The 26,346-nt window shown below is 60.4% G+C and overlaps 2 protein-coding genes and 1 long non-coding RNA gene across 11 annotated transcripts; 1 reads left to right on the top strand and 2 right to left on the bottom strand.

The window, feature by feature from the left end:
* Window positions 1-2,578: 2,578 nt before the first annotated feature.
* GLI4 (GLI family zinc finger 4) lies at window positions 2,579-9,365 on the bottom strand. 2 transcript variants are annotated; one of them, XM_081816647.1, is made up of 4 exons: window positions 9,307-9,365; window positions 7,656-7,817; window positions 4,370-4,486; window positions 2,579-3,611 (listed from the first exon to the last, which is right to left on the bottom strand). In XM_081816647.1, exons 2-4 carry the CDS (start codon window positions 7,777-7,779, stop codon window positions 2,698-2,700), a joined length of 1,155 nt encoding a protein of 384 aa, XP_081672773.1. In that variant the 5' UTR covers window positions 7,780-7,817; window positions 9,307-9,365; the 3' UTR covers window positions 2,579-2,697. The 2 variants fall into 2 exon arrangements, with proteins under 2 accessions (XP_081672773.1, XP_081672772.1); XM_081816646.1 differs by lacking the exon at window positions 9,307-9,365 and adding an exon at window positions 9,024-9,299.
* Window positions 9,366-12,422: 3,057 nt separating this feature from the next.
* ZFP41 (ZFP41 zinc finger protein) lies at window positions 12,423-24,368 on the bottom strand. 7 transcript variants are annotated; one of them, XR_014144465.1, is made up of 4 exons: window positions 17,556-23,576; window positions 15,403-15,720; window positions 14,241-14,364; window positions 12,423-14,075 (listed from the first exon to the last, which is right to left on the bottom strand). XR_014144465.1 is itself a non-coding variant. In XM_031019714.2 (2 exons), the coding sequence occupies exon 2, from the start codon at window positions 20,514-20,516 to the stop codon at window positions 19,926-19,928; it is 591 nt and encodes a 196-aa protein (XP_030875574.1). In that variant the 5' UTR covers window positions 20,517-20,707; window positions 24,237-24,368; the 3' UTR covers window positions 16,813-19,925. The 7 variants fall into 7 exon arrangements, 3 of the variants coding, with proteins under 3 accessions (XP_030875574.1, XP_030875575.1, XP_030875573.1); XR_014144464.1 differs by lacking the exon at window positions 15,403-15,720; XR_014144466.1 differs by lacking the exon at window positions 15,403-15,720 and having other exon boundaries at window positions 19,100-23,576.
* A 421-nt stretch (window positions 24,369-24,789) lies between these two features.
* Window positions 24,790-26,340, top strand: LOC115937541 (uncharacterized). 2 transcript variants are annotated; one of them, XR_014144471.1, is made up of 3 exons: window positions 24,790-24,916; window positions 25,320-25,992; window positions 26,097-26,340. It is a non-coding gene; the product is annotated as an uncharacterized LOC115937541 (long non-coding RNA). The 2 variants fall into 2 exon arrangements; XR_004072810.2 differs by having other exon boundaries at window positions 25,320-26,018.
* Window positions 26,341-26,346: the final 6 nt, after the last annotated feature.

Here is a 26,346-nt window from a genome sequence, read left to right as displayed (position 1 = left end):
AGAGCGGGCGGCGCTGCGGGGAGGGTGGGACCTGCTCCTTCCGCGGCACTTCCAGCCTGGCGGCCCCGGGACACTCTCCCCTCCGCCGCCGTCCAACCCGCTGCCGGTTTTTTCAGCGTGCAAAGCTTCGTCGCGCAGGGTGTGGGTCCAGCCCGGCCGTCCTCCAGCCCCGAGACCCCCGCCCGGATTCACCCCTCCGCAGAGATCCCAGTCAGAGACACTCCTACGCAGGGGTCTCTGAGAAGAGCAGTTTGCCTGGTTTTCACTAGCGTTGGGAAAACCCTGCCAGATCTGGTTTAGTGGACAACCTTGGGTTTAAAAGATAAAGCGGGGGGATTGATCACTGATACACTTGGGTGACTCCTAGTGACTGTTCAGTCGTACTGCAGATGCGCAGAGCCACCACCCGGCTGCACGCTGAGGACAGAGTTGGATGAGACTTGCTGTGTGGAATGCCATCTCCTAGGTGGGGACGCCCAGCACAGTGCAGATGCTCAAGAAAGGCTTACTGAGGGGCGCCTGGGTGGCTCAGTTGGTTGAGCGACTGCCTTCGGCCCAGGTCATGATCCTGGAGTCCCGGGATCGAGTCCCGCATTGGGCTCCCTGCTCAGCAGGGAGTCTGCTTCTCCCTCTGACCCTCCCCCCTCTCATACTCTATCTCAGTCTCTCTCTCAAATAAATAAATAAAATCTTTAAAAAAAAAAAAAGGCTTACTGAGGGGCGCCTGGGTAGCTCAAGCGGTGAAGCATCTGCCTTCGGCTCAGGTCATAATCTGGGGGTCCTGGGATAGAGCCCGGCATGGGGCTCCCTGCTCAGTGGGGAGCCTGCTTGTCCCTCTGCATCTGCCTCTCCCCCTGCTTGTGCTCACTCTCACTCTCTCAAATAAACAAAATCTTTTTTTTTAAATTTTATTTGAGAGAGAGAGAGCACATGAGAGGGGGGCGGGTCAGAGGCAGAAGCAGGCTCCCCGCCGAGCAGGGAGCCCGATGCGGGACTCGATCCAGGGACTCCAGGATCATGACCTGAGCCGAAGGCAGTCGCTTAACCAACTGAGCCACCCAGGCGCCCATCAAATAAACAAAATCTTAAAAAAAAAAAAAAAAAAAAAAGGTTTACTGAGTGGATGAGACAGGAATGCACAAACGTAATAAATTATCATGGGAAAGGGTGTAATTGTTTTCCGGATGGTAGGCCGCGTGGGTTCGGAACTCCTACTTGTTAACCTCCGACTCTGGCCTGTGCTCTGCTGGTCCTGTGTGTGTGAGAGCACATCTGTAGCAGGAGGAATTAGGCCAACCCAATGGCAGTACAATTCGTATCCTGGTGGTGAATTGTATGTGTCAACTTGACTAAGCCATGGGGTGCTTAGCTATTTGGTCAAACATTATTCTGGGTTTGTCTGTGCAGCCGTCTCTGGATGAGATGAACATTTCAATTAGCAGACTGAGTGAAACGGGCCGCCCTCTCCTTCAGTCAGTTGAAGGGCTGAACAGAACAAAAAGGCCCGGTCGGACCAGTGCAGGCCCCGCCCCACCCCACCCAGTCCTTGTAGACACGTACGTGGGGCACAGGGGTCTGTGGGACAGCCTGGGGCGGTGTGGAGGACCTCCAGGCTCTGCTCTTGGTGGCCGCCTGCCAGGTCCGGCCTCGGTGCTGGCATCCGAGTGCAGCCTCCACGCAGAGGTGGCAGGATGACCCTCCAGCGCACAGCTGCCGCCCCGCTCCCCGTGAAGCCCCGGGGGCTGTGCGTGCAGGCTGCTGGAGCGCCGAGGCCCCACATTACCCCCGCGGTGTTAGGGGGAGACAAGAGTTGGGAGAAGGCGGCTTTCCCTCCTCTTTCAGGCCACAGCGCACCAGCAGAGGCGACTAAGGAGGTGCCCTGAGCCCCGAAGCTGATGTCCAGAGACTGCCTGACTTCTACTCCTCTCCCCTACAGCTGCTCTCCCCGAGGGCGGGGGGGCGCATGGCGAGGGAGTCCAAAGTGCTTGGTGGCCACGGGGCCCTGGGAGTGTGGCCCGGAGAGGTGAAGCCGCCCAGCTACATGCCGTCGGGCTTGGAACTGGGGAAGGGAGGCTCGGAGCTGCAGCCAAGGGAGGGGCCGGGCAGCTCCTCAATGTGGGGTGGGGGTGGGGTCCCGAAGTGTTCTGGAGGGAGCAGGTGGGACAGGAAAGGCGCCTGCTTCCCCACCCAGCCTGAGCTCTTTCCTGTACCTCGGGCTGGAAGTCTGCGAGCTACAGGACAGGTCTGAGAAGGCCAAAGCCAAGGCCTGGCCACAGCCGCAGAGCTCTAGGCCTGTCAGGGGGCGAACATCCTGGGCCCCCCTCTTCCCGGGGCTGGAGGCAGCTGCGAAGCCTGGGCCACTCCGCATACGGCTCAGGGTGACGGACAGGAGGCACCTTGCCTCGGCCAGCCGCCCCCCGACCTCACCTGTGCCGCTTGGGCTCCCGACGCCTGGAAACACGCAGCTGTGGCTCCAGGCTCAGTGAGGAGGCCTCCAGGCGTCAGGCCCGCGGCAGTGGTTCCCCGAGACCAAACGCCAGCCACGCCTCTCCAGAGACAGGCAGGAGCGACGCCCATGTCCATCCGTTAAAAAGAATTTATTTGGGCCACTGGGCGTGCGGGGCTCGCTGCGCGGATCAGGAAGAGGGGGCGGCAGGAGCCCTCTCCCCGGAACCTCCCCCTGGTCCCTCCCGCCCGCTACTCCCGGTAGTGGACCCTCTGGTGCTGGATGAGCTGGGAGCTCTGGCCGAAGGCCTTGCCGCACGCGCCGCAGGCGAAGGGCTTCTCGCCCGTGTGGGTCCGCAGGTGGCGGAAGAAGTGCGAGCGGCCGCGGAAGGCCTTGCCGCACTCGCCGCACTCGTAGGGCTTCTCGCCGGTGTGGATGCGCTGATGCTCGATGAGCACGGAGCTCCAGATGAAGGCCTTGCCGCACTGGCTGCAGGCGTACGGCTTCTCGCCCGTGTGCAGCCGCTGGTGCCGCACCAGGTTGGAGCTCTGGCTGAAGGCCTGGCCGCACTCGCCGCACGCGTACGGCTTCTCGCCGTTGTGGACGCGCAGGTGCTGCGTGAAGTGCGAGCTGTGGCTGAAGGCGCGGCCGCACTGGGCGCACTCGTACGGCTTCTCGCCCGTGTGGATGCGGTGGTGCTGGATGAAGCCCGACCAGCCGCGGAAGCGCTTCCCGCACTCGTGGCACGCGTACGGCTTCTCGCCCGTGTGGATGCGCTGGTGCTTGAGCAGGAGCGACTTGTACCTGAAGCTCTTGCCGCAGGCCTCACAGCGGTGCGGCTTCCCGCCGCGCGGGCCACCCTGCCGGGCCCCGGGCCCCGACGCCCGGCCGCCCTCCGGCTCGCCGGCCCGCTCGGGCTCCCCCGCCGGCCCCGAGGCTCCCTGGGGCAGCAGCGTCAGGCGCCACGGGCCCGCCTTCTGGGAGCAGGGCGCCGTGCCCGCCAGCTGGCCCGTGGGCCGCTCCAAGCCGGACTCCTGCCCAAAGCGGTCCCCACACCTGGGTCTGCGGGGCAGGGTCCTCAGTGCCCCCCCGGCCGGGTCCACCTCGTCTTCGGGATGGCGGGGGTGGGGAGATGACGGAGCCTGCCCGGGCTCTGCCTCCGAGTCTGAAAGGAGACGTGGAGGGGCAGATGGCACCCACCCCGGCAGCGGCCTCCCCCTCCGCCGGACCCCGGCTCTGCCGATCTAGCTGATAGCGCCAGCACGGAGCGCGGCAGTGCTGGGGGCCAGGGTGAGGGCAGACCTGGGGGACAACGCCCCCAGAGCCCAGTGGCAGAGCCCCCTGCGTCGGGTGCTGCCCAGGCTCCGGGCAGGGATGCGGCCGCCCCCCTGCGGCAGTGCCAGGAACCAGATGGAGTCTAGGTGGCAACGGTCTCCGGGCCTGCCCCCCTGTGAAGCTCCTGACACCTCCAGGACCTCCCAGCAAGGGGGGACGGAGGCCCCACGGGGGCGTCCCAAGGGCGTCCATGGGGTGGGGGATGTGGCCAGGGGCTGAGGGCCGGAATTAGTGGGGCCCCAGCCAGGCTGTGGGGAGAAGGGGATGGGGACCAGAGCTTAATTTAGGGGACTAGTGGAGGCCCACCGCACTACACGGTGGGGAGGAGGGGACCAGGATGACTCCCTGGCTGCTGGCCTGGTGGCGGACTGCTGCTGAGTGGGAGATGCTGACTGGCTACAGCTCTGGGGCTCAGGGAAGGGGTCCGGGCCATCGAGGACAGAAGTGAGCACTGAGGCAGGGACAAGTGAGATGCAGTGTGCTGGGAGCGTGGTGCCCGAAGCAGTGGGCGCTGCAGAGAGCCCGGCACGTGGCAACCATGGGTACGTGCACTCGGGCAGGGACCGGATGGGGGTTCCGCTCACTCACCTGGCCAGCAGGTGTCTCTGCCAATCTGGACCTCCTCCACATCTTGGAGATCCAGGTCGGACAGCTGCTCCTCCTGCAGTGGCCGGGAGAGCGCCTCAGGGCTGCAGCCAGAGGGGTCTGGGGGCACAGGGGGATGGGGGCTTGTCTCCCCCTCCTCTCCAACCTAGCCCAGGCCTCGCCCAGCTGCCTGTAGAATGCCACTGCTCCTCACACGACACACCTCCTTGCCCTCCTGGGGGTCCCGGGGGGCCGGTGCTCTCCAGGAGCCACAAAGGGAGACGGGCGCAGCCACGTGACACTCCTTCCCGGAGAGTGAGGGGCCCTAGGCACTGCCTGGCTGCTCTGGAGTGGGGGGCAGTTCTGGGGACACGGGCCTTTCTGGGCTGCAACCTTCACAGTCCCCTCCCCCAGCCCTCCAGCCGCTCACCACCACCTCTGAAGGCCGGAGCCCTGGCTGGGCTGTGTCCCCCAACCCCGGGCACCTCCAGGGAGGCCGTGACACAGCACCTGCTCTGCTCAGTGGAGGCCCCAGGCCTGGGCTCTCGTGGACCACAGGGGAAGGCGTTCGGGGCCAGGAGGGCAGGGGGAGCTTTTCTGGCTGGAAGGGACGCTCCTTGTTTGTAAAATGGCACAGAAAGTCCATGCTTGGATGTGGACATGGGGAGAAGAGAGTCAGGGCGGGGGAGAGCCAGAGTTCAGGTCTCAGGTGCCGAGGCCAGGCACCCTATCTGGGAGGCCTGTCCCTGGCTGGGGGGTAGCGCCGCCCTGGCCACACGGCTCCTCCCCACCTCTGGGCAGCTGGTACCTGGGGCTGCACGTCCTTCTTGTCCCCTGCTCCTGCCCACAGACTGCCCCTCCAGCCGCAGGGCTCCAGACCATACCTTCCAGAACGAGTTCTGGAAGCCTGTGGTTTGGCAGGCAGAGCCTTGTGCCAGGCCCCTTGGCCAGCCCAGCACAGTCCTAGCTCCCAGTGTCTGCCCTGTTCCACACCCCACCCACCTAACTCCCTGCTCTGGAGGCTCGGGGAGGAGTGGCCGCCAGCTCTTTGCACCAGTTTCATGCCCACCCCACCCCCAGGGACCAGGCCGAGTGCCCTGTGCCCATGCTGCTCCCTTCACCCGCTCTAGCGGACAGATGGCTCCCCGCTCAAGGACGCCCTCTGCCCCCCTCCAGCATTGTGCCCAGCCAGATTTAGAAACTGGCTCTTGTGTGAGGTGATGTGGGAGACTGGTGGCACCCAGCCCTGGGGCGGGCATGAGGGACCCCAGGTTTTGCAGGGCGGACCCCACCCACTCTGGTCTGGGAGTTGAGAGACTGGGGCTCCAAAAGTCCTGGCCTCACTGGCTGGAGGGCCCTGGGTAGGTTCCTGAGATGCTGGGGTCTTTCCTCTGAGGGCATGTGTGGCCCCCAGGGCACCGAGGAAGTCACCAGCAAAGGAAATGAGGTCGACCGTGAGGGGCAGCCTCTGCCCTGGACAGCAGCTTGGTCATGGGGCCCAGCTCTCTCTGCTGGGCTGCTCTCCACGAGGAGGGGACGAAGGCAACCCCTCTCCTCCCTCTGGCCCCTTGGACCTCCCTGGGCCCCATCACCCTCCAGCCACGCCTCCTCCTTCAGAGCCTGCTGGAGGCCCCGCCCCTCTCTTCTTTAGGATCAACCTTGGTTGTTTTCCTTGCAGGCAGCCCCCCCCCGCCCCGTTTCTGAATAGTACAGAGCGTGCTGAAGCTGCTGGCTGCAGCCCACACTCCCTCTCACTGGGCAAGGCCCCTGGGCACTTGAGCGCACTTGGCTGTGGCTCAGGGGACCCAGCCCGGCCTTCCAGGCTCTTGCTGGATCAGGGGCAGCCCCACTCTGCCTGGGCAGGAGGACCTGCATCTTGGGCACCAGTCTTCTCATCCAGCAGAACTGGCTGGGTCTGCATGTCTTCGGGACAGCCCCTCCCCAGTCCTACGTCCTGCCAGTTAGAAGCCACGGGCCCCAGCTTGCTGGGCCCAGTGTGGGGAGGCGGGCTTGAGTCACACTGATGTGTTCTAAATCCTACTGGCTTCCACTGGCTCACGTCTGGGCTTCCATGTCCCTGTCAGAAACATGGGGACAGGAGGCCCTACCTTGCCAGGCTGTTTTGAGAGGTGGCATGAGAAACTGGAGGTGCAGAGTGGGCCCCGGAATCCTGACTGCATGGGGACAGGGGGTGCGGACACAGGGGGTGGGGGCCCTGGGGGAGGCCCTCAAACCACCCTGCAGGGAGAGGCAGATGTACCAGCAAAGGCCTGCAGAGCATGTTCTCCTTCCCGGCAGCACCCAACTCCACACCCCCCCACGCCCCCAGCCTGGTCTCCATGGGGATGGGCATGGGGCCGGAAGAGATCCCCGAGCCAGGCGCAGCACAGGGCACGGCTAGGAGCCGCTCCCGTTCCAATCCTGGACTGAACTGGGAGGTGAATCCCATGTTCCCTAGCTGTGTGTGACCTCTGTGGGCCTCACTGTCCTCATTGTTAATGTGGCCACCAGGCTTCAAGACAGCCCGCACAGAGCCCTCGGCACAGAGCGGGCGCATCTCAGCCATCATCACGTCACTCCCTGTAATGCCGGGGCTTGCCAAGAGTTGAGAGCCCCGGACGCAGAGCGAGCCCCACCCCCTGAGCCCAGGGCCAGCTCTTTAGAACACAGGTGAGATGAAACACACCCAGGCCCTTGACCTGGTGGTCATCAGCTCACCTGTGTCCTCAGCTGTGAGGAGCGAGGCCAGGCCTCCTGGGGCACGTGGGGCATGGACAGAGCCCCTGCGACTTCCTGATGGCTGTGAGCAAGACCCAGGGGCACCACATGCCATGGGCTTAGACACCTCTCCGCCCCTGGCGCCCTGCCAGTCATGGGCTACTGCCATGCCTTTGACATCCTGAGATGAGACCCTGCCAGGAGGCTGGGACAGGCTGGAAGCTCCATCCCTGCAGGTCCCGGGGGGCCCCAACCCAAACCAGCCTGCCCAGAACTCTGGATGCTATTTTCCTGGGGTGGGAGCAAAGGCTCATAAAGGGAGATGGGAGGACACAGGGCCCTACCAGAGGCTGCTCTTCCCCAACCCCCAAACACAGTCCCACGGGACTGTGGAGAGCCATTGCTCACAAGGCTTGGTCTCCAGCCTCAACCATGGCTGCCCCGTCCCGACCCAAGTGTGAGGGTGCAGGAGCCCCAGCACCCAGGGAGCCGCCCTGTTTCCAGCCTGCAGTACCGGTGGTGCGGGCCAGGCGAATGGTGCAGGGAGGCGGAGGGAGCGCAGGGTGAGTACCGTGTTGATGACCGTGGAGGTGAAGCTGGGCCTCGCGGTGGTGGGTTCCAGGTGTCCCTGGTGACGCAAGATTGACAGGGGACGGGACACGAGGGGGCTCCTGACTGTCCCCCAGGGTCGCCATCTTCCCCAAGGCCTGCTGAAGGTATGCACACCTGGGACCTGGGGAAATGAAAACCATGGCAGGATGAGGGGGGTCAGAGGGATGAGTGGAGGGCGGGGGCAATGCCAGCTGCCGGTCAGCCACAGGGGAGCTGGGGGCTCCTTCGCCGGAGGGGGGGGCCAAGGATGCCGGGGGGGGGGCATGTGGGGCTTGGAGTGAGAGCAGCTGGGCCCCTGGTATGTTTATTCCGCCACGTGGACAGCACCAGCACACCCACAGGGACCAAGTCCAAGCGCTCATCTGAGCAACGGTCTGGTCTGGAACGTTCTCCCAACCCAGATCCTAAAGCAGGTGGGATCTCCCTGAAGAACCTCCTGCAGCACAGCTGGGGGCTGCTGGCCCTGGAGAAGGGTGAGAAACCGCACTATGCCTGCTGGAGCATGAACGTTCTAGATTAAATCTTAACAAGACAATTCCTGAGAGGAAAACCGCCTTCCTCTGACCCTGCAGAGCCCCGGAAGCTGCGGGCCGGAAACCGTATGAGCGGCCCACAGTGCTCTGAGCCTCCTCTGGGGTCGAAGGTATCTGGCTTTAATTTGGTTTGCAAGCATGGTTTGATGCAGTGTGAGAATTTTTCTTTTACACTGTGGTGAAGCAGGATTCCTCGTTAGGGTGTGAAGAAGAGGACGCAGGAAGGACAAAAGTTAAAGTACATTAAGCAATGGTTGCCAACAGTATCTGCTTCAAGGTGGGGAGGCAGCCTCCACAGGGCTCCTCGCCAGCGCCTGGGCCATCTCGGCACACCGCATTCCCTAATGATGGGAAGGGTCACGGACGCTAGGGGAAGTGGACACAACTGGACGCAGGGTGGGGCTGCAGTCATGACGTCTGGGTGCGGGCCCTCAACCTCCTAAGTCTCAGCTCAAGTTACCCGGTTCGCTTCCCGGGACTTATCAGGGAAGGGGCACATTCCCCCACCCTGGTTCGCACAGGTAGCGCGCGCACACGGCCGCCCACCGGGCCACCGGCACGAGATCCGAGCGCAGGCTCCACGCCCACACTGCTGCAAACGGCTGCAGGCGAAGGGGACGGAGACGCCGCGGCCAGGAGCAGACCTTCCCGCCCCCTCTCCTCCCGGCCTGGAGCTTGAGCCCCGCGGGGAACGGCCCGATCTCGGGGCGCTGGGCCACAGGGCGCAGCCTGCCCGGCCGAGGTCCGGCGCTCACGCCCCCGGCCGCGGACTTCTCTGAGCCTCCGTGTCCCACCTGTAAAGTGGGCACAGCGCCGGCTCCGTCCCCGCGGTTCCGGGCGCGTGGGGAGGCGCCCCGCACACGGACCCCGCGCTCGCCGGGGGCCGGTGCGCCCGCTGCGGCCCGCCACGCCGCGGAGGCCTCCTCTGCGCCCCGAGGCGCCCACCCGCGCCCCCCGGCCGAGGTCACGGCGGCGCGGGGTGAGGCCAGGGCGGGGCCCGCGGGGACGACGCGCGAGCGCGGGCGGGCCGCGCATCCCCGCCGCCGCCGCCGCCGCCGCCGCCCGGCGCCCACTCACCTTCCGAGCGGGAGGCGGCCGCCCGCGCGCCGGCCGGAAGTGCGCCCGCGCCCCGCCCCAGCCCGCCCGCGCGCACTTCCGGGACGCTCTGGGCGCCGGAGGACCGCCGCCTCTTTGGCGTGGCGCGGCGCGGGGCGGTGCGGGGCGGGGCGGCCGCCAGCTTTGCTCCGCCCGGGGCGGTGCAGGGCCCCCGCAGTCCGCCCCCGAGTTCTCGGCCCCTGGCTGTAGATGCAATTGAAAAGTTGCACCCAAAGCGTCGTCAGTACCGCCTTTCTTCCCTCGCGGTGTTTCTGCTGGACGGCCATCAGTCGCTGGCGAGCTCGCTGAGAACAAAGTCTCTTCTTTTTTGGGGTGTCTCAAACGCCCCTCTAAACTGCCCTACCACCAAAATTGTTCCCAAACTCTAGGGCCTGAGGAATGGCTGTTACAAAATTTCCCAAACCTTACCATGGAATTCCTCCTGATGTGCATCCGAAGTCTCTTTTTTAGTCCTGTTATTACAACCCCAGAAAGAGAGAAGTAAGTGTCACTCCTTGTTAGGAAAAGCAGACAGCCGGAATAGGCTTCTGTGAACTAATCCAGCAGGATGGACGTCCAGGGGCTGGTTTGCCCACGCTCGCCCTGAGCCCAGCCAGGTGGACAGCACGAGGACAGTAAGGCAGGACCCACGCCCAGCCAGGGAGCCCCGGGCTGCAGGGATGCCCAGGGCGGAGGGAGGGGAGCCCAAGCCCAAGAATCCCAACATTTGGTTGCAGGGCGGGTGCCAGGCAGGAGAGAAGCTGCATGATCAGGGACAAGTGAAGGACTCCGTGACCGTGTGGTGAGACAGGATGAGAGCTGGGAAACGGGCAGAAGCCAGCCTGGAGCCGCCCATTCCTGCTGAGGATTAGTGCGGCCATCTGCTGCAGCGGCCTCACTCACCCCACACTGCAGGCTTCTAGCCCTGCAGGTTCTGTAGGAATCCGCCGCTGCTCCCCTCTGCCTGACTAATGCCAGGCCCAGGGCCAGTACTGGGAACAGGATAGCTCCCTGACTCAGTGGAGCTCCCATTCTAGCGTGTGGGAGAGAGCAGACGCCAAACTGGCAACACACCCCCCCACAGCTGGGGTAAGAGCTTGGAGGGAGCACACACGGGCTTTGTGGTCCAAGGAGGGCTCGCTAAGGCAGTGACATCAGAGGAGAGGGAGGCAGAGAGTAGGGCAAGCTAGTCGCACAAAAGCTAGAGGGAAGAGTCTTCAAAGCAGAAGGAAGAGCATGTGCCAAGGTCCTGAGGCATGAGCACTGCCAAGGGTTTGGAAGAGGCCAGGCAAGCTGAGAGTGTGGTGAGCCAAGGGAGAATGGAACAAGGTGGGCAAGCAGTCTTGAAGGCATGATTAGGAGCCTGGATTTTAAGTGCACCAGGAGCCACTGAAGGTCCTGAGCAGGGGAGTGAGATCTGATGTGTTTTTTTTTTTTTTTAAAGATTTTTATTTATTTATTTGATAGAGAGAGAGAGCACAGGCAGGGAGGAGGATCAGAGGGAGAGGGAGAAGCAGACTCCCCACTGAGCAGGGAGCCCAACCTGGGCTCAATCCCAGGATCCTGAGATCATGACCTGAGCCGAAGGCAGACACTTAACTGACTGAGCCACCCAGGCACCCCCTGATGTGCATTTTAAGATGAGTTTGGGACCACAGGGAGGCAGGAGGAGACAGGTGGTTTAGAGAGTGGGCTGGGTAGGCCCGTGTTGGGGACCAAACAGCGGGAACACCCGCTGTTCACTGGAATGTGGGGCACGACGACTCGCGGTTCAAGCTGGTTTGGTGACTGGTGGCCTGCTTTCTGAGATGGGGCAATGGCCACAAGCCAAGTTCTGTTTTGGACATGTGGCCCACGATGCACAGAGGTGGCTGGGGGCTCGCCTCTCCCAGTTCCCCTTCTCAGTCTGTCCCTCACCCGCTCCTTGCTGGCCTGTGTGTGGCCCGCTGGTTTAGCTTCAGTGGCGTCGGGCACCCTCCTGTTTCCTTTGAGGGTGGGGCTGTGGAGACTCCTAGCCAATCACGTGTCCCGCCTGCCTCTGTCCCACTTTCAGGGGACCTGGCCCGGCCCCGCGGTGCCGCCAGGCTCCTCAGCCTCCACAGGCCCCCTGTCAAGTGTCTGGGTTCCCGCAGAGCTGCCTGGCCTCCCCCTCGCCGACAGCTCTACTCTTCTCTGTCCTGCCCGTGTGTCTTGCCCACCCATCACCTGACTCTGGGGCTAACCTGGAGCTCCATCCTTGGCCGGGTCCTTTGCCACCAGGCATCCTGTGCTCTGCAGGGCACTGAGCAGCTTCCCCGCTCCCACCAACCAGATGTCAGTAGCGCCTCCCCTCGGTTGTGACAAGCAAAAATGTCTCCAGGTATTACCACGTCCCCTTCTGGGGGGCAGGAGTGCCCTCGGGGTGTGTTGCCAGTTTGGCGTCTGCTCTCTCCCACACGCTAGAATGGGAGCTCCACTGAGTCAGGGAGCTATCCTGTTCCCAGTACTGGCCCTGGGCCTGGCATTAGTCAGGCAGAGGGGAGCAGCGGCGGATTCCTACAGAACCTGCAGGGCTAGAAGCCTGCAGTGTGGGGTGAGTGAGGCCGCTGCAGCAGATGGTCGCACTAATCCTCAGCAGGAATGGGCGGCTCCAGGCTGGCTTCTGCCCGTTTCCCAGCTCTCATCCTGTCTCACCACACCGTCACGGAGTCCTTCACTTGTCCCTGATCATGCAACTTCTCTCCTTCTGTGGAAGGCAAAGTAAGCAAGGGTATGGGAGGGTGGGCCGACCCGGGCTCTTCAGAACGCAGGGCAGCAGGCGAGGGGCCTCCCACATCCCCTCCAGGGTTATGACTACAGGCAGCAGCAACCAAGGAACCCCTAGTTTTCCAAAATCTGGGGCCAGGAAGGCCGTGTCCCTGGAGGGACATAGTATTTTGTCCCATGAGGGCTCACTCTCATCCTGAGTCAGCAGATTCCTTTTGGTTTATATCGTTCTCTTACAAGTTTGGTTAATGTGAGGCAGCCCCCAAGAGACGCATCTGGAGGCAGTGACCAGTTGGATCCCTGGCTCTGCAGGCCCTGGGGCGTCCCGACTGCACCCCCAAACTGCAGGGAGCTGAGCGGGACCCAGTGAATGGGTCAGAACAGATGTTTATTACAGGAGAAAACATACCATCCACAAGCAGCAGGACAAAGACGCGTTCGGGGTAAACGCTAGGGAGGCGGCAGGAAAGCACCCGGAACCATTGCCACATCCGCTGGGAGGGAGACAGCAGCACGTGGAAAGTGCACCACAGAACTAGGATAAGACAAGACGGAATGTGGCCCCCCGACGCAGAACACACTCGCTGAGGACTGAAGGAACTGAAGAGATCACAGAGCCGACAGCCATCAGACGGACTGTTTGGAAAGTCCCACTTCCTGCACCATGACCAACAGCTGTGCGAGAGCTCTGACAGCCCAGGGGCGCGCACTGCACCGGGAGTGAGGACAGCCCCAGGAGCCGAGTGCTCGAGTCATCAGGACACACGCACGTGTTAAAACTGGAATGCCACAGGGACCTGGGAAGGCTCTGTCTACGGAGACTGCAGACAACCACAGGCAGCAGCGGCCACTGGCCCCCATGGCCCCGTCTGGGTCCTGGCAGGACTCTGGTCAAGGGGAGGACCCTGTGGTTCGTGGAACAGGAGGCTGGAGTTTGTGAGGAGGACACCAGGAGACCACCAACTCTACGCTCAGTGCACAGAGGTCCCTGGAGGCACGGGCTGCCGCTCAGAGCAGAGCTATGTCCTTGGGTAGGAGACACGCAGTCTGCCCCATCATCTTTGCAGCCACTCCCACCCTGAACTGGCCCTCAGCCCATTCCCTCTCTGGTCCCTTGGGCCTTGGGGACACGGCTTCCTTGGGCCTCGGGGACACCCCCTTTACCCCTCCGTCCTGGCTGAGAACCCTGCCCTCGCTGGTCCTACTCCAGAGCAAATGTCCTAGTGTCCCCTGTGCCACAGGCTTTTGCCACGAGCACCAGGACCGGGGAGCCCCGGGCTTTGCTCCCTGGAGCCGAGGCTGCAGGGCTGCCTCCAGACCTGTATACTCTGCAGCATGTCTTGGGGCCTCACTCACTTGCAGGGGAAAGGAATATCACAGCTTGGTGTCCACACTGGGGATGGACACAAGAGGTCACTGGAAATCAAGCCCAGGTAACACCCTGGTGCCTACAGCCTCCCCAGGAATGCAGCGGACCCAGTCACAGGTGAGCCCCCCAACCTGTGGGGAGAGGAGGAAGCCGAGCCCCACCTGCTGTGTGGCCCTCACTGCCCACTCTCCCACAGCGCTGGCTCCCACCTTCCCTCAGATGGAGGCCGGCAGGAGCCCCGTAGGGACAGATGCTGCTGGATGATCGACGTCACGTCCCGGGGACATCTGCAGGTGTCCTCCATGGCCCCCGCCATCCCAGCGCCCTCCACGCTGGGCCAGGTGCCGAGGTGCTGCTCTGAGTGCTCTCCAGCAAGAGAACCATGCTCAGCAGGGCGTCCTAAAGGTTTCCCATTTGGAAAAGGCATTTCTCTGGGACATCCCCAGGACGCTGGGAAAGTTGTTGATGTTGCCTGTGGGGTTTCAGCCTGCAGTGCTTTCCTAGAAGGCTGGGTGGCGTCAGCATTGCCCTCCTGGGTGGGTGGGGGCGAGAGGTGTGAATTCTGTGGCCTTTGGAGAGGTTGGGGAAGGCCCCACCAGGAGTTCGAGCTCGGGGAGTTTGCTGCCTTCACGGGGCTCTGGGAAGAGACAAGGAGAAGAGGGGCGCTGTTCACCTGCGGCATCACTCAGCCCACCTGCGGCACCCCCCTGCCCCCCCCCCAGCTCGGATTTCCTGTCTGGGCCCCGTTGCCCCTACCCGGCCCTCAGATGGTTCCTCTCTGCTCACCCAGGGGCCTCCTCACCTCCTCCTCGGGGCTCAGGACTGGGGCAGTTGGGTTAGTTGGGAGGTTCACTTCTAGGCACATTTCATCAGGAACTTCTTGACTGGGGTGATCTGCTCTCACGCCAGAAAAGGACAAGAATTACCTTTTGAGCAAAGAAATGCAATTATTACCCGGCTGGCTGCTGGGAAGCTACAAGTACACACGTGAGGACATGTGTGTCTCCCCCCGCCCCCCCAAGTACACACGTGAGGACACGTGTGTCTCCCCCCACCACCCCCCACCGTGGAAGCCGACTGGCCAGCGCTGGCAGCAGGGGTTCGAGCCATGCACCCCGGACTTGGACGGCAACAGAACCAGGGGGAAAGTGCTCATGTCCCCCAAAAGTTCAGAAAGTTAGAAAATGTAACATTTCAAATGCATGTAAACCTTGGGTGAATATGATGTGATGCATGAGCAGCTCAAAGCCCCGCTCACGGTCCATGCAGTTTAGGACCCAGACACCCGCCTGCCTGCCCTCCGCCCAAGGGGGGCCGGGCTCCTCTCTCCCTCTGCCCCACTTCACTGTTGAGGCACATTTGGGTTATTTCCAATTTTTCTGACACTCCACATGCACTATATTACTGCGCATGTAAAAAAGCTCACTACAGTATTTTAATGAGTGAAATTTCTGGGCTAGCACGGTATGGCACATCTTTAACTTGCTAGGAAATGCTATTTTCGTTGCTAAAGTGAATTGATAGCTTTTTAAAACTGCATTTTGTTAACAGCACAACAAATTCAATGGACTTTTTTCACTGTGGGGAAATATACATGGTGTTTATTATTTTAACTGCTTGTGTACAATTAGCAGCATTAAATACTCACCATGCTACGTACCCATCCCCACGCCCTACCCCCAGAGCCTTCTTACCATTCCCAGCAGCAACCCTGCCCTCGTTAAACTCCCCTGCCACGGCCCCTCCCGCGAACGGGTCACACAGCAGTGTCCCCGGCCGGCTTCTGGCGCTCAGCCCCGGGCTTCGGAGGCTCAGGCTCGTGCGGGTCGCAGCCTGGGTCTTCACTCCCTCAGGGCTGGCGGCGGTGCCCGAGTCTGGCAGCGCCACGTGTCCTGTGTCTGTTCGTCTGGTGAGGGACACTTGAGCTGCATCCACGACGGCCACCGCGAGTGCCCACTACAAACCTTCCCTGATGAGCCCCTGCTTCCTCTTCTGCACCTGGGCCTCCGGGGATCCTGACCCTGATCCTCTCGCGACACCTTGCTCAGCCCTTACATTTCAGTGCGTGCTGACAGTGTTCAGATTCTGCATAGACGGTGGGACCACCTGCTGAGAAACACACTCAGGGTTTTCCACCGTAATCCTATGTGTGTCTTCCTCCTGGTCTGGCTCCGGGCGCAGGGGGAGCTGTGAGGCCGGCCCTCTTGTGCTCTGCGGGCGGAGGGGACACCAGCTACACGGGACCCTAGGCCGCAGTGCTGCTCCGGGTGCTGGGAGATGTTCTGTAGGGGTTTAGACAGTTCTGTTATATTCCTGGTTTATGAAGGTCTGTTATCATGAGTGGATGGTGCAATCTGGCACACAGGTAACTATTCAGATGATAATATGCCCCTCCCCCAATCTGTTGATGTGAGAAATCACATCAGTTTTGAGCCAAACTGGCCTTCCTGAAAGAGGCCTCATCTGGCCGCGGTCCGCGCTCCGCTCCTGCCCTGCGGGACGGGGTTTGCCCGCCCCGTGCTCGGAGCCTCTGTAGCCGAGAGCACGGACATCCTGGCTGTCCCAGCTCATAAAATAAGGTGAGTTATTTTCAATCTCTGAGTCCGTAGAGGACCGGAATGGGTTCTTGAACTCACTTGTGCGCCACCTGGACTTGCATTCTTTGGGGAAGACTCTAGACTCCGGACACACTCTGTGTGGCTGGCACGGGGTCTCGGGCCGGCTTCCCTACCTCATCTGTGCTCACGTTCCCTGGCTCTGAGTTTTGTCTCTTCTGATCTCTGACGTACCTGCTGTCACATCCCCTTTGCATTCGTGATGGTTTGGTGGCTCCTGCTCTTTTCCTGGACGCTGCTGCTGGGCGATGTCAGCCTGAACAGTCCTTGTGAACAACCAATGTCCACCGCTTTCCTGCCTGAGACAGCCTCCATTCCCACTGGTTGTGCTCCTCTCTGCTCTTTGTTATTTCCTCTCTGCCACTTTGCGTTTGTTACGCTATTGTTTTTATAACTTTTGAAGCCGGAGGCTCAGCTTCTGATTTCTAGCTCGTCCGCTGACGGGACCAAAGCTCTTAGGGCTACACGTCCCGTGCGGCTTCAGTGGCCCAGAGAAGCTCTGACGAGTCCTATTTTCAGTGTCAGTGAGGTCTGAGTGTTTTATAGCTCTCATCATGTTTTTTTTTAAAATTTGAGTCAGGTTATTGAGAAGGTTTTTTTTTTTCCCTAGGACAGGAGTTTTATTTGAAGAACAACAGAAACCCCTCAAAGGTGCCTGAGCGACGGGAGGCAGAAAAGGCCACTCACTGATTTCAGTTTGATTTTGTGATTCTTCTCATGACGGTAAACTGTATTCAAAAAAGAATTTCCAAGTCTTACTTTTTTTTTAATAATTTTTAAAAAATTTTTTATTTATTTGCGAGAGAGAGAATGAGAGACAGAGAGCATGAGAGGGAGGAGGGTCAGAGGGAAAAGCAGACTCCCCGCCGAGCAGGGAGCCCGATGCGGGACTCGATCCTGGGACTCCAGGATCATGACCTGAGCCGAAGGCAGTCGCCCAACCAACTGAGCCACCCAGGCGCCCCCAAGTCTTACTTTTTAAAAAAGTAGTTTTCTGTGGCTCTTTTCCGGGCTGATGCAGCCTTCCTGAGAGAGGCGCTGAGGGCTGTCGGCGTGCACGGCCACCTCCCATGCCTACAAGCAAATGTCTGCCTTGCTAAGAACACAAACACATGGCAAGAAGCTCCACATCCAACGTGGGGCTCGAACTCACGGCCCGGAGATCAAGCGTTCCAAGCTCCACCCACCGAGTCAGCCAGGTGCCCCCAGAGCTGACATTCTTAAGACACTTGGGAGGAGCCAGCCCTGCACCTAGGACTTCACGTGCTGACTCATTGAGTCAGGTTAAGCATCCCCATGTCACGCCTGAGGAAACTGAGGCAGCACGAGGAGGTTAAGGGACATGCCCCAAGTCCCACATCGCCAAGGCACCGGCTCAAGTCGCTAAGCCCCGGCCCGAGAGCCTGTGTTCTTCACCACCCATTTCCTCTCTAGAAACCAAAGCCATGGGGTCAGAGTGCGTTTCCCTCTCTTCAAACAAACCGGCAATGATGAAGACCCACCTGCCTGCTGCCGGAGAGGCCAGGGCAAGCCTGCTGTCCGTGTGCCGCTGGGGCGCCCAGCCCGCACAGCCCCGAGGATCTCCCCCTGGCATTCCGTGTCTGGGGACCCATCCTGTCGGCCCGAGATGCAGAAAAGGTATTTATCTCAGCATTATTTATAACGCCCGAAACCAGAAACAGCCCACACGCCCGTTAGGACACGGTGAGCCTCTGCTCACCGCACCTGTAGGCGGCGGTGGAGACCATGCCTGCCGCCGTGGGAACGGGGAAATGGGCTGTAACACGTGATACAGATCTCACGGCGGACGCTGCACGGGAACACACGCGTCCTGGTGTGTCAGAAGGCCGCAGTAAAGACAAACGAAACCACGCCGAAGAGGACGCAGACACCCCTGGACGTGCGGGCCGGGTCCACAGCCTGCGCTCCGGCACCCAAGGTGGGCACCAGGGCTCGCTGCTCGGAGCCCCTCCGCAGCCCTCCCAGGGTGTCCTGCGGCTTCCTGCACTGGCTTCCCCCCCCGCAGCCAGTCCTGGAGGACCCGAGCGCACATGGGTCAGGCTGACTCTCACGCGCCCTCCACCTACGACAGGCCCAACATGGCCGCCCAACACAGCTCTGCTGGCACACGGCTGCGCTCATTCACTGTGTTCACTGCTGTCGCATGTCACAGCGGAGCTGAGCGGGGACAGAGGCCTTAGGGCCACAGGGCCAAGAACAGCTACTATCTGGCCCTTTACAGAAAACGTCTGCCAGCCTGACTCCGGGTTCAATTTGCTTCATCACTCAGTGCGGATACATGTCTTGTTACTCTGTTTCTCTGCTGAACATTTGACGGTAAAGTGCAGACATCATGATCCTGTGTCCCTGAAAACCTTAGGGAGCATCTTTGACAAGGATGAGGTCTGGGATGGCCGGGGGCCGCAAGCCAAGCAGGAGCTTGGAAACTGATGCGGCTCTGCCACCCAGTGGACAGTGTGGACACGAGGTTTGCCGAATGTCCCAGTAACGTCCTTTACCATCCACTGTGCGTCCCCCTGGACCTCCTGCCACACCTAGGGCGAGCTGCGTCAGGTAGGAGGGCCTGCTGCGCTGGGGAGGGGGGGCAGGGTGTCCAGCTCAGGTGTCATAACATCACAGCTTTTAGAAAGAACAGGAGCGAACACTTGCCAACCTGGAGAAGCATTTCCACCAGGAGCATCTGCCCTCTGGCGTCTGTGACCCCCAATGGAGAAACGGGTCTCCCCCCGATTCAGGACCTTCTTGCAGGACGGAATCCCCAAAGAGTAAGGCTATCTTGGGGGTCCAAACAGCTGAAAGTGTAGGCATCAACATTTTCCTAGTTCAAAGCCCCATTACCTCCTGGTTGACGGTCACCGGGCCCCCCTCACACTGTGGGAAGTTCTGGGACACACCACACCACTCTGAGAGCATGGGGCCCCATCCAGACCACTCCCGGGGGAAACCAGGGCTGGGCATAGCATGTGGCCTTGCCCGGGGGGATAAGATGGAACTTGGGGGCCAGGCATGAGGAAGTGAAACTAACCTGGAGAGCCGATCCCCAGGGGGCAGGGCGCACTGCCTCATGTCTGAAGGCCCCCATGGCAGATGCAGCCTGGCTCGAAGCTGTGCTCACATCCTTGGGGCCTCCACCACGTGTCCAGGGCGGGAATCTCCCACGGTGGCAGTATGTAGGTCCCGAGCGATCCACCTGGGTGAGTCAGGCCGCTCACCTGGGATGGGGGCTAGGCCAGGGGGATGCACAAAGGGTGCAGTTCCTGGGGATGGGGTGGGGGATGGTGGTGGCACCGCAGCCCGAGGAGGGAAGCCAGAGCACAAACCACTGTCACCATGGCCAGCCGAGTGGGGACAGCAGGTGTCTGGTGCAGTGCTGAGGGCGCGACCGCAGAGTACTGCTACTAGCTCAGGGCCGTGGGCCTCCTGCCAGGCTGTGCAGGGATGACCCGGCAGGTCAAGAGTCTGCAGACTCAAGTCTTCAAAGGAGCAGGTGAGAGGGCTGAAACCACAGTGGACACCAGGGGCGGAGGCCGCAGAGGGAGGCGCTGGGCCGCTCACAAGCAGGCGCTGCCTCGCGAGCCCCACAGACAGCTGTCGATATCCCCAGAGTCTCCCGTGCTGCAAGCCCCTCCCACATTATCATGGTGTCTTGATCCAGAGATGCTCTGGACCAGAAAGGTCTTTACCATGCTCAAGCACTTGCTTACCCCACTGGGTTGGTTTTCCTGATGATGAGGGGGATGCCTGGGCACAGGTGCGCTGAGCTCACGGACCCCCAGCATCGATCAGATGCTGAAGGAGGGACAGCTCCCATCAGCACAAACACCGCGTCTTGGCAGATAGCTTCCCCGCGCTCAGTGCTTCTTCCGTGGGTGGCGCTTCCGATGGCGAATGAGACATGAGCTGTAGGCAAAGGTTTTCCCACATTCCTTGCACTCATACGGCTTCTCTCCAGTGTGCGTCTTCTGATGTTTTAGGAGATTGGAGCCGCAGTTAAAGGCCTTCCCGCACTCGCTGCATTTAAAGGGCTTCTCTCCAGTGTGGATTCTCTGGTGTTTGGTGACATCGGAGCTGTGCCTGAACATCTTCCCACACTCCTCACACTTGAAGGGTTTCTCTCCCGTGTGAACCCTCTGGTGGCGAAGGTGGTCTGTCTTGTGCTTGAAGACGCGTCCACACTCGCTGCACTCATAGGGCTTCTTTCTCTGAAAAGGAATGAACACGGGAACCCCCTCAAAGTCATCTTTAAATGAAGCATCAAAGGCATCAAATACGTGTTCTTCTTCAGGACTCAGGCTGGCTTCCTTGCTGTACTTTTTCGCCAAAGTGGACCTCTTGTTTGCCTTTTTCTCACCAGATGCTTTCTCTCCTTTGGGAGTGTCCTTTAGCAAATCTCCTTCTTCCTTTGGGGTCTGTGCCTTCTTTTTGCCCGTGGGCTTTTCCATCTTTCTTTGTTCCCAAGGAGAGAGGAAGGGCCACTGGAATCCAGGAAGGGCTAAGGAGAAAGGCCAGGGGCCAGACTCTCCTATTCTTCCGAAAGCTCTCCCTTTAGTCACAGCTCTTCATTTTTCTGAGCTTGTAACGAGACCTCCGGAGCAGGAAGTCTGCACCAGAGAGGACACCACCAATCCTCGTGCTGCCGGAGAAGCCAGACCATGAAGGTTAGATCACACAGGTATGCGGGAGGAACAGAGCTGTGGTGCAGCGGCTAAGGGACAGATGGCGGGGGGGACAGGGAACGTGGCCCCTTCCCTGCTTGTGTGCTCCCCTTGGGCACCTCATGAGCCTCTCAATGAGGCTCAACAAACAGCCTGTTCTGTTTGGACATGACCAAACAGAACACTCGCTCTAATCCTCTGCCCAGGGATGGGGTCTCCAGGCCTGTGTCCAGTGGGGTCTGATACAGACCATGGACCAAAAACTCCATGTGGTCCCCACATTGGGGTTTTCCCTCCACCATTTTCTCCCTCCTTCTCCACTTCCTGTATTTGGGAGCAGAGGATGTGCTTTTGGAGCAGCAGGACCCACATGTGCCCCTTTGGGAGTTATGCTCCTGTCACCTAGAGCCTGGATCTGAGATGGATCAAACTTGGGGCGCCCCAGCCCTCCTCCAATGGTCCACCTCCATATGGCAGCCAGCAAACCCCTATCATGTACCTGCCCCGACCCCCAGTGGCTCCCCTCATACTTATGAGCCCTATACATGCCTGACCTGGCCCACTCCTCACTCCCCTCCAGCTTCCTTTAGGCTCCTCAAACATACCCAGTCCTTCCTGCCTCAGTGCTTGGCTGATTCCAGAAATTGGCCAAGAGCAGGTGTTCATGGGGCTGGCTGCTCACTTCAGAGCTCTGAATGGGCCCTTCTCAGGGAGGCCTCCCTGACTCACCAAACACTGTCCCCACTCCCTGTTCCCTAACCAAGCTCTAGTCTTCCCTGGGGCCCTTAACCAAAGCCAACTCCTCCATCAACTAGATCTTCTGTACACCCTCTGAAACACCTGATGTTCCCTGTCCCTAACTCCACCTAACAGCACCCAATTCAGCCACAAATTCAAACAGGACCCAACAGTCCCCGGTGTCTGTAGGAGCATCACCCACACAGCTCCTAGTTCTTTGTTGAGATCCCTCTTCTATTTCGTTTCTGTATTATTCCTGAGCTTCCTTGCCCTCGTCTTCTCTCACTGCTAACTAATGGAATTCCAGCATCAAGCCTGGAGCAACTTCAGACTCTAACTGCTAGTGAGGGAGATCTCCACAACACTGAGAAGCCTTCTTTTTTTAAAGAGAAAACTCCAAAGGCAGGTCCTGTTCTGATCCTCCAACATTCCCTGCAAACAGCGTTCTTAGCAAAGGTATCTCGTGGCCTGTGACGGCTACCCTGATCTACTAGGAGGCCCATAACCCTGACAGGCTGTCCCACCCCAAAATGTGATGCCCTAGGTGGTAATATTCCCAGTGATGTATTTTTCTTTGAATTTTCTTTTCCATCCCATTTATTTACCATCAACATTTTAATCTGTGTGTCTTTGACTTTTGTACATGACAACACTGTAGCTTTCTTTGTTTTAAGTAAGCTCTATGCCCAACTTGGGGCTTGAACTCAAGACCCCAAGATCAAGTCGCAGGCTCCACGGACTGAGCCAGCCAGGCACCCCCAAGTGGTTTTAAGGTATAAATACTTAGAACTCTCTTAAAGTCAAAAGGGTACACTTCAGCTTTCCTCTTCTCCCCCATGCAGAGGCAATAATAAAATGACTGTCGAGATTTCCCATCCTGACAAGGAATTTGAGTCTGGCTTCTTCTAAATAAAAATGGTTAGGTACACTTGGTCTGGATTCAGGCCTATGTCGCCCGGAAGGCTCTACTTGAGGCAGGTTCTGGGAGGAGGCTGCTCTCAGCATCAGGTGGGAGCCTGAACTGAGGGTAAAGGAAGCTCATCTGGGCCGAGGAGCATGCAGAAATGGGGGGGGGCTCTCCTGGGGAGGGCAGAGGATCACCGCACCAGGCAAGTACACTGGAGTCAGACGCTGGTGTCTAGTTTCGGTAGTAAACTGAGGAAAACCAAGAACTTGTATGAAGGCGCCCCCCCACTCTGTACCCCTCCCCCCGACTGGAGGGCGTGCGTGGGCTTCCTCTGCGCTCCAGCTTCCTGCCGGGACCGGCACTGAGGGCAAGGACCACGGCTCTTTCATCCCTGCATCCCTAGCTACAAGGCCAGAGCCAGCACGAACTGGTGCTCAGGAACCATTCCGGATCTTCGTCTCCTCTGCCCAATTCAAGCTGGCAGGTGCTTGACGGCAGAGAGAGCACCAAGTTACAAAACAGTCAAAAACGGAGTGGACCCGAGGTCCCCCACTCCACAGGCCCGTAGACGCGAGTGCCTGCCGCAGCACACAGGCGCTCAAGCCACCTGCCCCAAGGGCTGGGGTGCTGTGCCCGCGGCAACTTCGGAGTAGCTCCTTTCCTCTCTGGGCCAGGCCTCCTGAACTCCAAGCTCTGCGTGGCCCCGCAGCCAGGGTCCCTGGAAACCCCACTCAGGCTGGCCCGTCCCCCCGCCTTCAGAAGCCTGGGTCTCAGGGGGAGCCTGCATTACTAGCGGGTTGGATCCAAAGGCACACATGCACCCCAACAGTCCGCCGGGCCCCCCGCCTGCCAGCAAACACGAGCTGTGTCGAGGCCGAGGAATGGGGCCCCAACGGGCAGCACGATGCACCCCCGCCAACGACAGGGCCTCGTCGGCCAAGCGTGCAGGGCCCCGGGGCGCCGCCTTCACCTCGATCCGCTCCGAGCTGCTCCTCGCCCTCCTGCCCGCAGCGCCCGGGAGGCGAAGGAGGGGAGGCCGCTGCCCTGGGCTGGGGGGCGGGCCCAAGCGACGCCGGAGGGCACCGGCGAGTCCCTGGCTGGAGGTCGGGGACCCGGAACAGACGGACCCTCCCCCCGCGCCAGGGCTCCGCAGCCCCCCAGCCGAGCAGCCGGGCCGCGGTACCCGCCGGGAGGCCCGCCCCTTCCGGGGCCGCTCTAGGAAGAGGGGCCCCCCGGGCCTCTCAGTGGTACGCCGGCGGATGGCTCCGCCCGGCTCGGCTTTCGTTTCCATTTCTGCAAGGGCCTCCTCGGGTACCCCCGCCCCCGCCGGAAGGCCCGCCCCTCAGTCCCCGCCCCTCAGCTCTGCGCCCGCTGCCCCGCCCCGCCCGCCGCTCCCCCGCCCCGTCCGCCGCGCCCTCGCGCTTGCGCCCCTCCCCCACCCCGTCCTCCTTTCCTTCGCGACTGCGCCCTCACCCCTGCGCCTCTTCCTCGCCCCTGCGCCCCCTCCCTCGCCCTGTCCTCCTTCCTTCATCCCTGTGCGCCCTCCTTCTCCCCACCCCCCCTCCCTCCTGCCTTTGGCCCCCTCCCTCGTCCCTGCGCCCCCCTCCCTCGCCCCTGCCCCCTCCCTCACTCCTCTCCAGCCGCCGGACTGCTCCTCACACACAGCCTGTGCACTTGGCCTGTGTCCGGTTGCACTGGTGCCCCCTCGCCTGGCACTCTCATCCTTGGCTGGCTACCTGGCGCACTCCCACTTCCTGCCCACTGAGAGCTCAGCAACTCGGTGGAGCCCACCTGCTTTCCTATGTGTATTCAGTTCCTGCTTCCCACAAACTTAGCTGCTTAAAACAACACCTGTTTGTTACCTGAGTTCCTGTGGGACAGGCATCCTGGCGTCCAGGCATGGCTCAGCTGTCCTCTGCTTGGTCGTGCCAGGCTGCAGTCAGGTGTCAGCCGGCTGCGTTCTCAGCTGGAGGCTCAAATGTGGAAGAATCCGCTTCCACACTCCCCTGCTTGTTGGCAGGATGCATTTCCTGGGGGCTGTGCTACTGAGGGCCTGCTTCTTATTGGCCATTGGCTAGAGGCTGGCCTTGCGTCCTAGTCGCCCCCCCATTCCCTGCCACGAGGCCCCCTCCATGGGCAGTTCCCAACATGGCTGCTTGCTTCTTCAGGGCCAGCAAGAGAGCCTCTCTCCCCGGTCTGCTCAGATGGAGTCTCATAGAAGGCAGCCTAACCACGGGAGTGACCTCCTGTCACCAACACACAACGTGACCTAACTGCAGGACTGACATCCTGTCACCTCTGCCATATTGTGGTTTTGAAACAAGTCACCGGTGCCGCCTGCATTTGGGGAGGGCAGCAGTCTCTGTAACACCACAGTTGGTCTATTCCCCCACCTCTGGACTCCCCCGCCCTGCCCTGCAGTTTTTTTTCATAGCACATTCCATTCTCTGACATACTATGTCATCTCCTTATTAGTATGTTTACCAGGCTCAGGCACGCCTCGGAGGGCGAGGGAAGCGGGGCTCCAGACCGACGCAATGAGGTGAGTCAAATGAACGTTTGGTTTCCCAGTGGCAATCAGAGTTATGCTTACACCATGCTCTAGTCGATTAAGCCTGCAGCAGCATTATGTCTAAAATACGATGTACATGCCTTTATTACAAAAAAATACTCTCTTGCTAAAACTGCTAACAGTCACCTGAGCTTTCAGCGAGTCCGTCTTTCTGCCTGATGTTGGTGGCTACTGACTCATCCGGGTGGTGGCTGCTGAAGCTAGGGGGGCAGGGGGGCGCACGCTGGCAAGTTCTTAAGACAACAATGAAGTTTGCCACAGTGACTGACTCTTCTTTTCATGAACAATATCTCCGTAGCGTGTGATGCTGTTCGACCACCATAAAACGGTCGATTAGAATCACCTTAGAATCCTTAAAAAAATTCTTTTTCAGGTGCCACCCAAGAGCTGGTGAAGCAATACGTGGGGCTGAGCCTAGTGAGGCATAATTTTAGAGGCTTCCCTGTGATCCTAACGGTCAGTCAGGTTTCCGGGGCAGCAGACGGCAGGCCCCCTCTGGCGCAGTGGCGCTCAGCCCAAGCTGTTCATCTGAAACACCGCAGAGCTTAAGAGACTGCTACCCAGACCCCACCTCGTGGCGGGGGTGGGGGGAGTGGACCCCTAACATTGGTATGATTTGAAAGTGCCCCTAGATGATTCTTCTGGGCATCCGGGGTCCAGAACTGCTGCTCCAGAGCACAGTCGTGGGGACTCACACAGGGGCTCAGTGAAGCTTCGGACGCGGAGCAAGGAGGAGACCCAAGAGTCAGGCCATCAGGTTTCATATTCTTCCAAGAAACATTGATTCCTTACCTGTGGGCATGTTCCTCAATTATGGGTCACACCCATTTACCCGGAAGAGCTAACCTCTGGCCCCTTGAGCCTACAGTTTGTGACAAGGTGGGCGGTAAGTAGGCTCCTTCCCCAGGCTCATCTGCTGACAGGCTTAATATATATATATTTAGTTTTAACTAGGCTCCACACCCAGCACGGAGCCCAACGTGGGGCCTGAACTCACGACCCGAGCTGAGATCAAGAATCGGACGCCCACCGGCTGCACCATGCAGGTGCCCCACCGCCAGGCTTCTGGGAGGTGAATTATCAGGGGTTGCATGGGTGACAACAGGCCGGGGAAGCCTGACCCCCAGGTCATCCCCCTGCTTCCCTGCAGCATAAGTTCACTGTCAGGCCCGGCCTGGGCCCAGAGGCTGTGCGGCGCCTGCGAGGCTTCACTTGGTGACTGTAGGGTTGTGTGACGCGTGGACGGAAGGCTTTCCTGCAGCTGTCACCTTCAAGGCTTGCTCATCAGTGAATGCTCCCAGGTCAGGGCTTCTGGGATTGGGCCCTGGGGGGGGGGCGTCCTCTGCAGCCGGAAGAGAACTGAGTCCTGGCACAGATACCTCCAACTCACTGCTCAGCTC

Source organism: Leptonychotes weddellii, chromosome 4 (genome assembly GCF_054177405.1).
Source record: "Leptonychotes weddellii isolate Sample4059 chromosome 4, ASM5417740v2, whole genome shotgun sequence".
Classification (NCBI taxonomy): Eukaryota; Metazoa; Chordata; class Mammalia; order Carnivora; family Phocidae; genus Leptonychotes; species Leptonychotes weddellii.
Note: the sequence above shows the minus strand (reverse complement) of the source record. Positions and strands in the feature narration are given on the sequence as shown.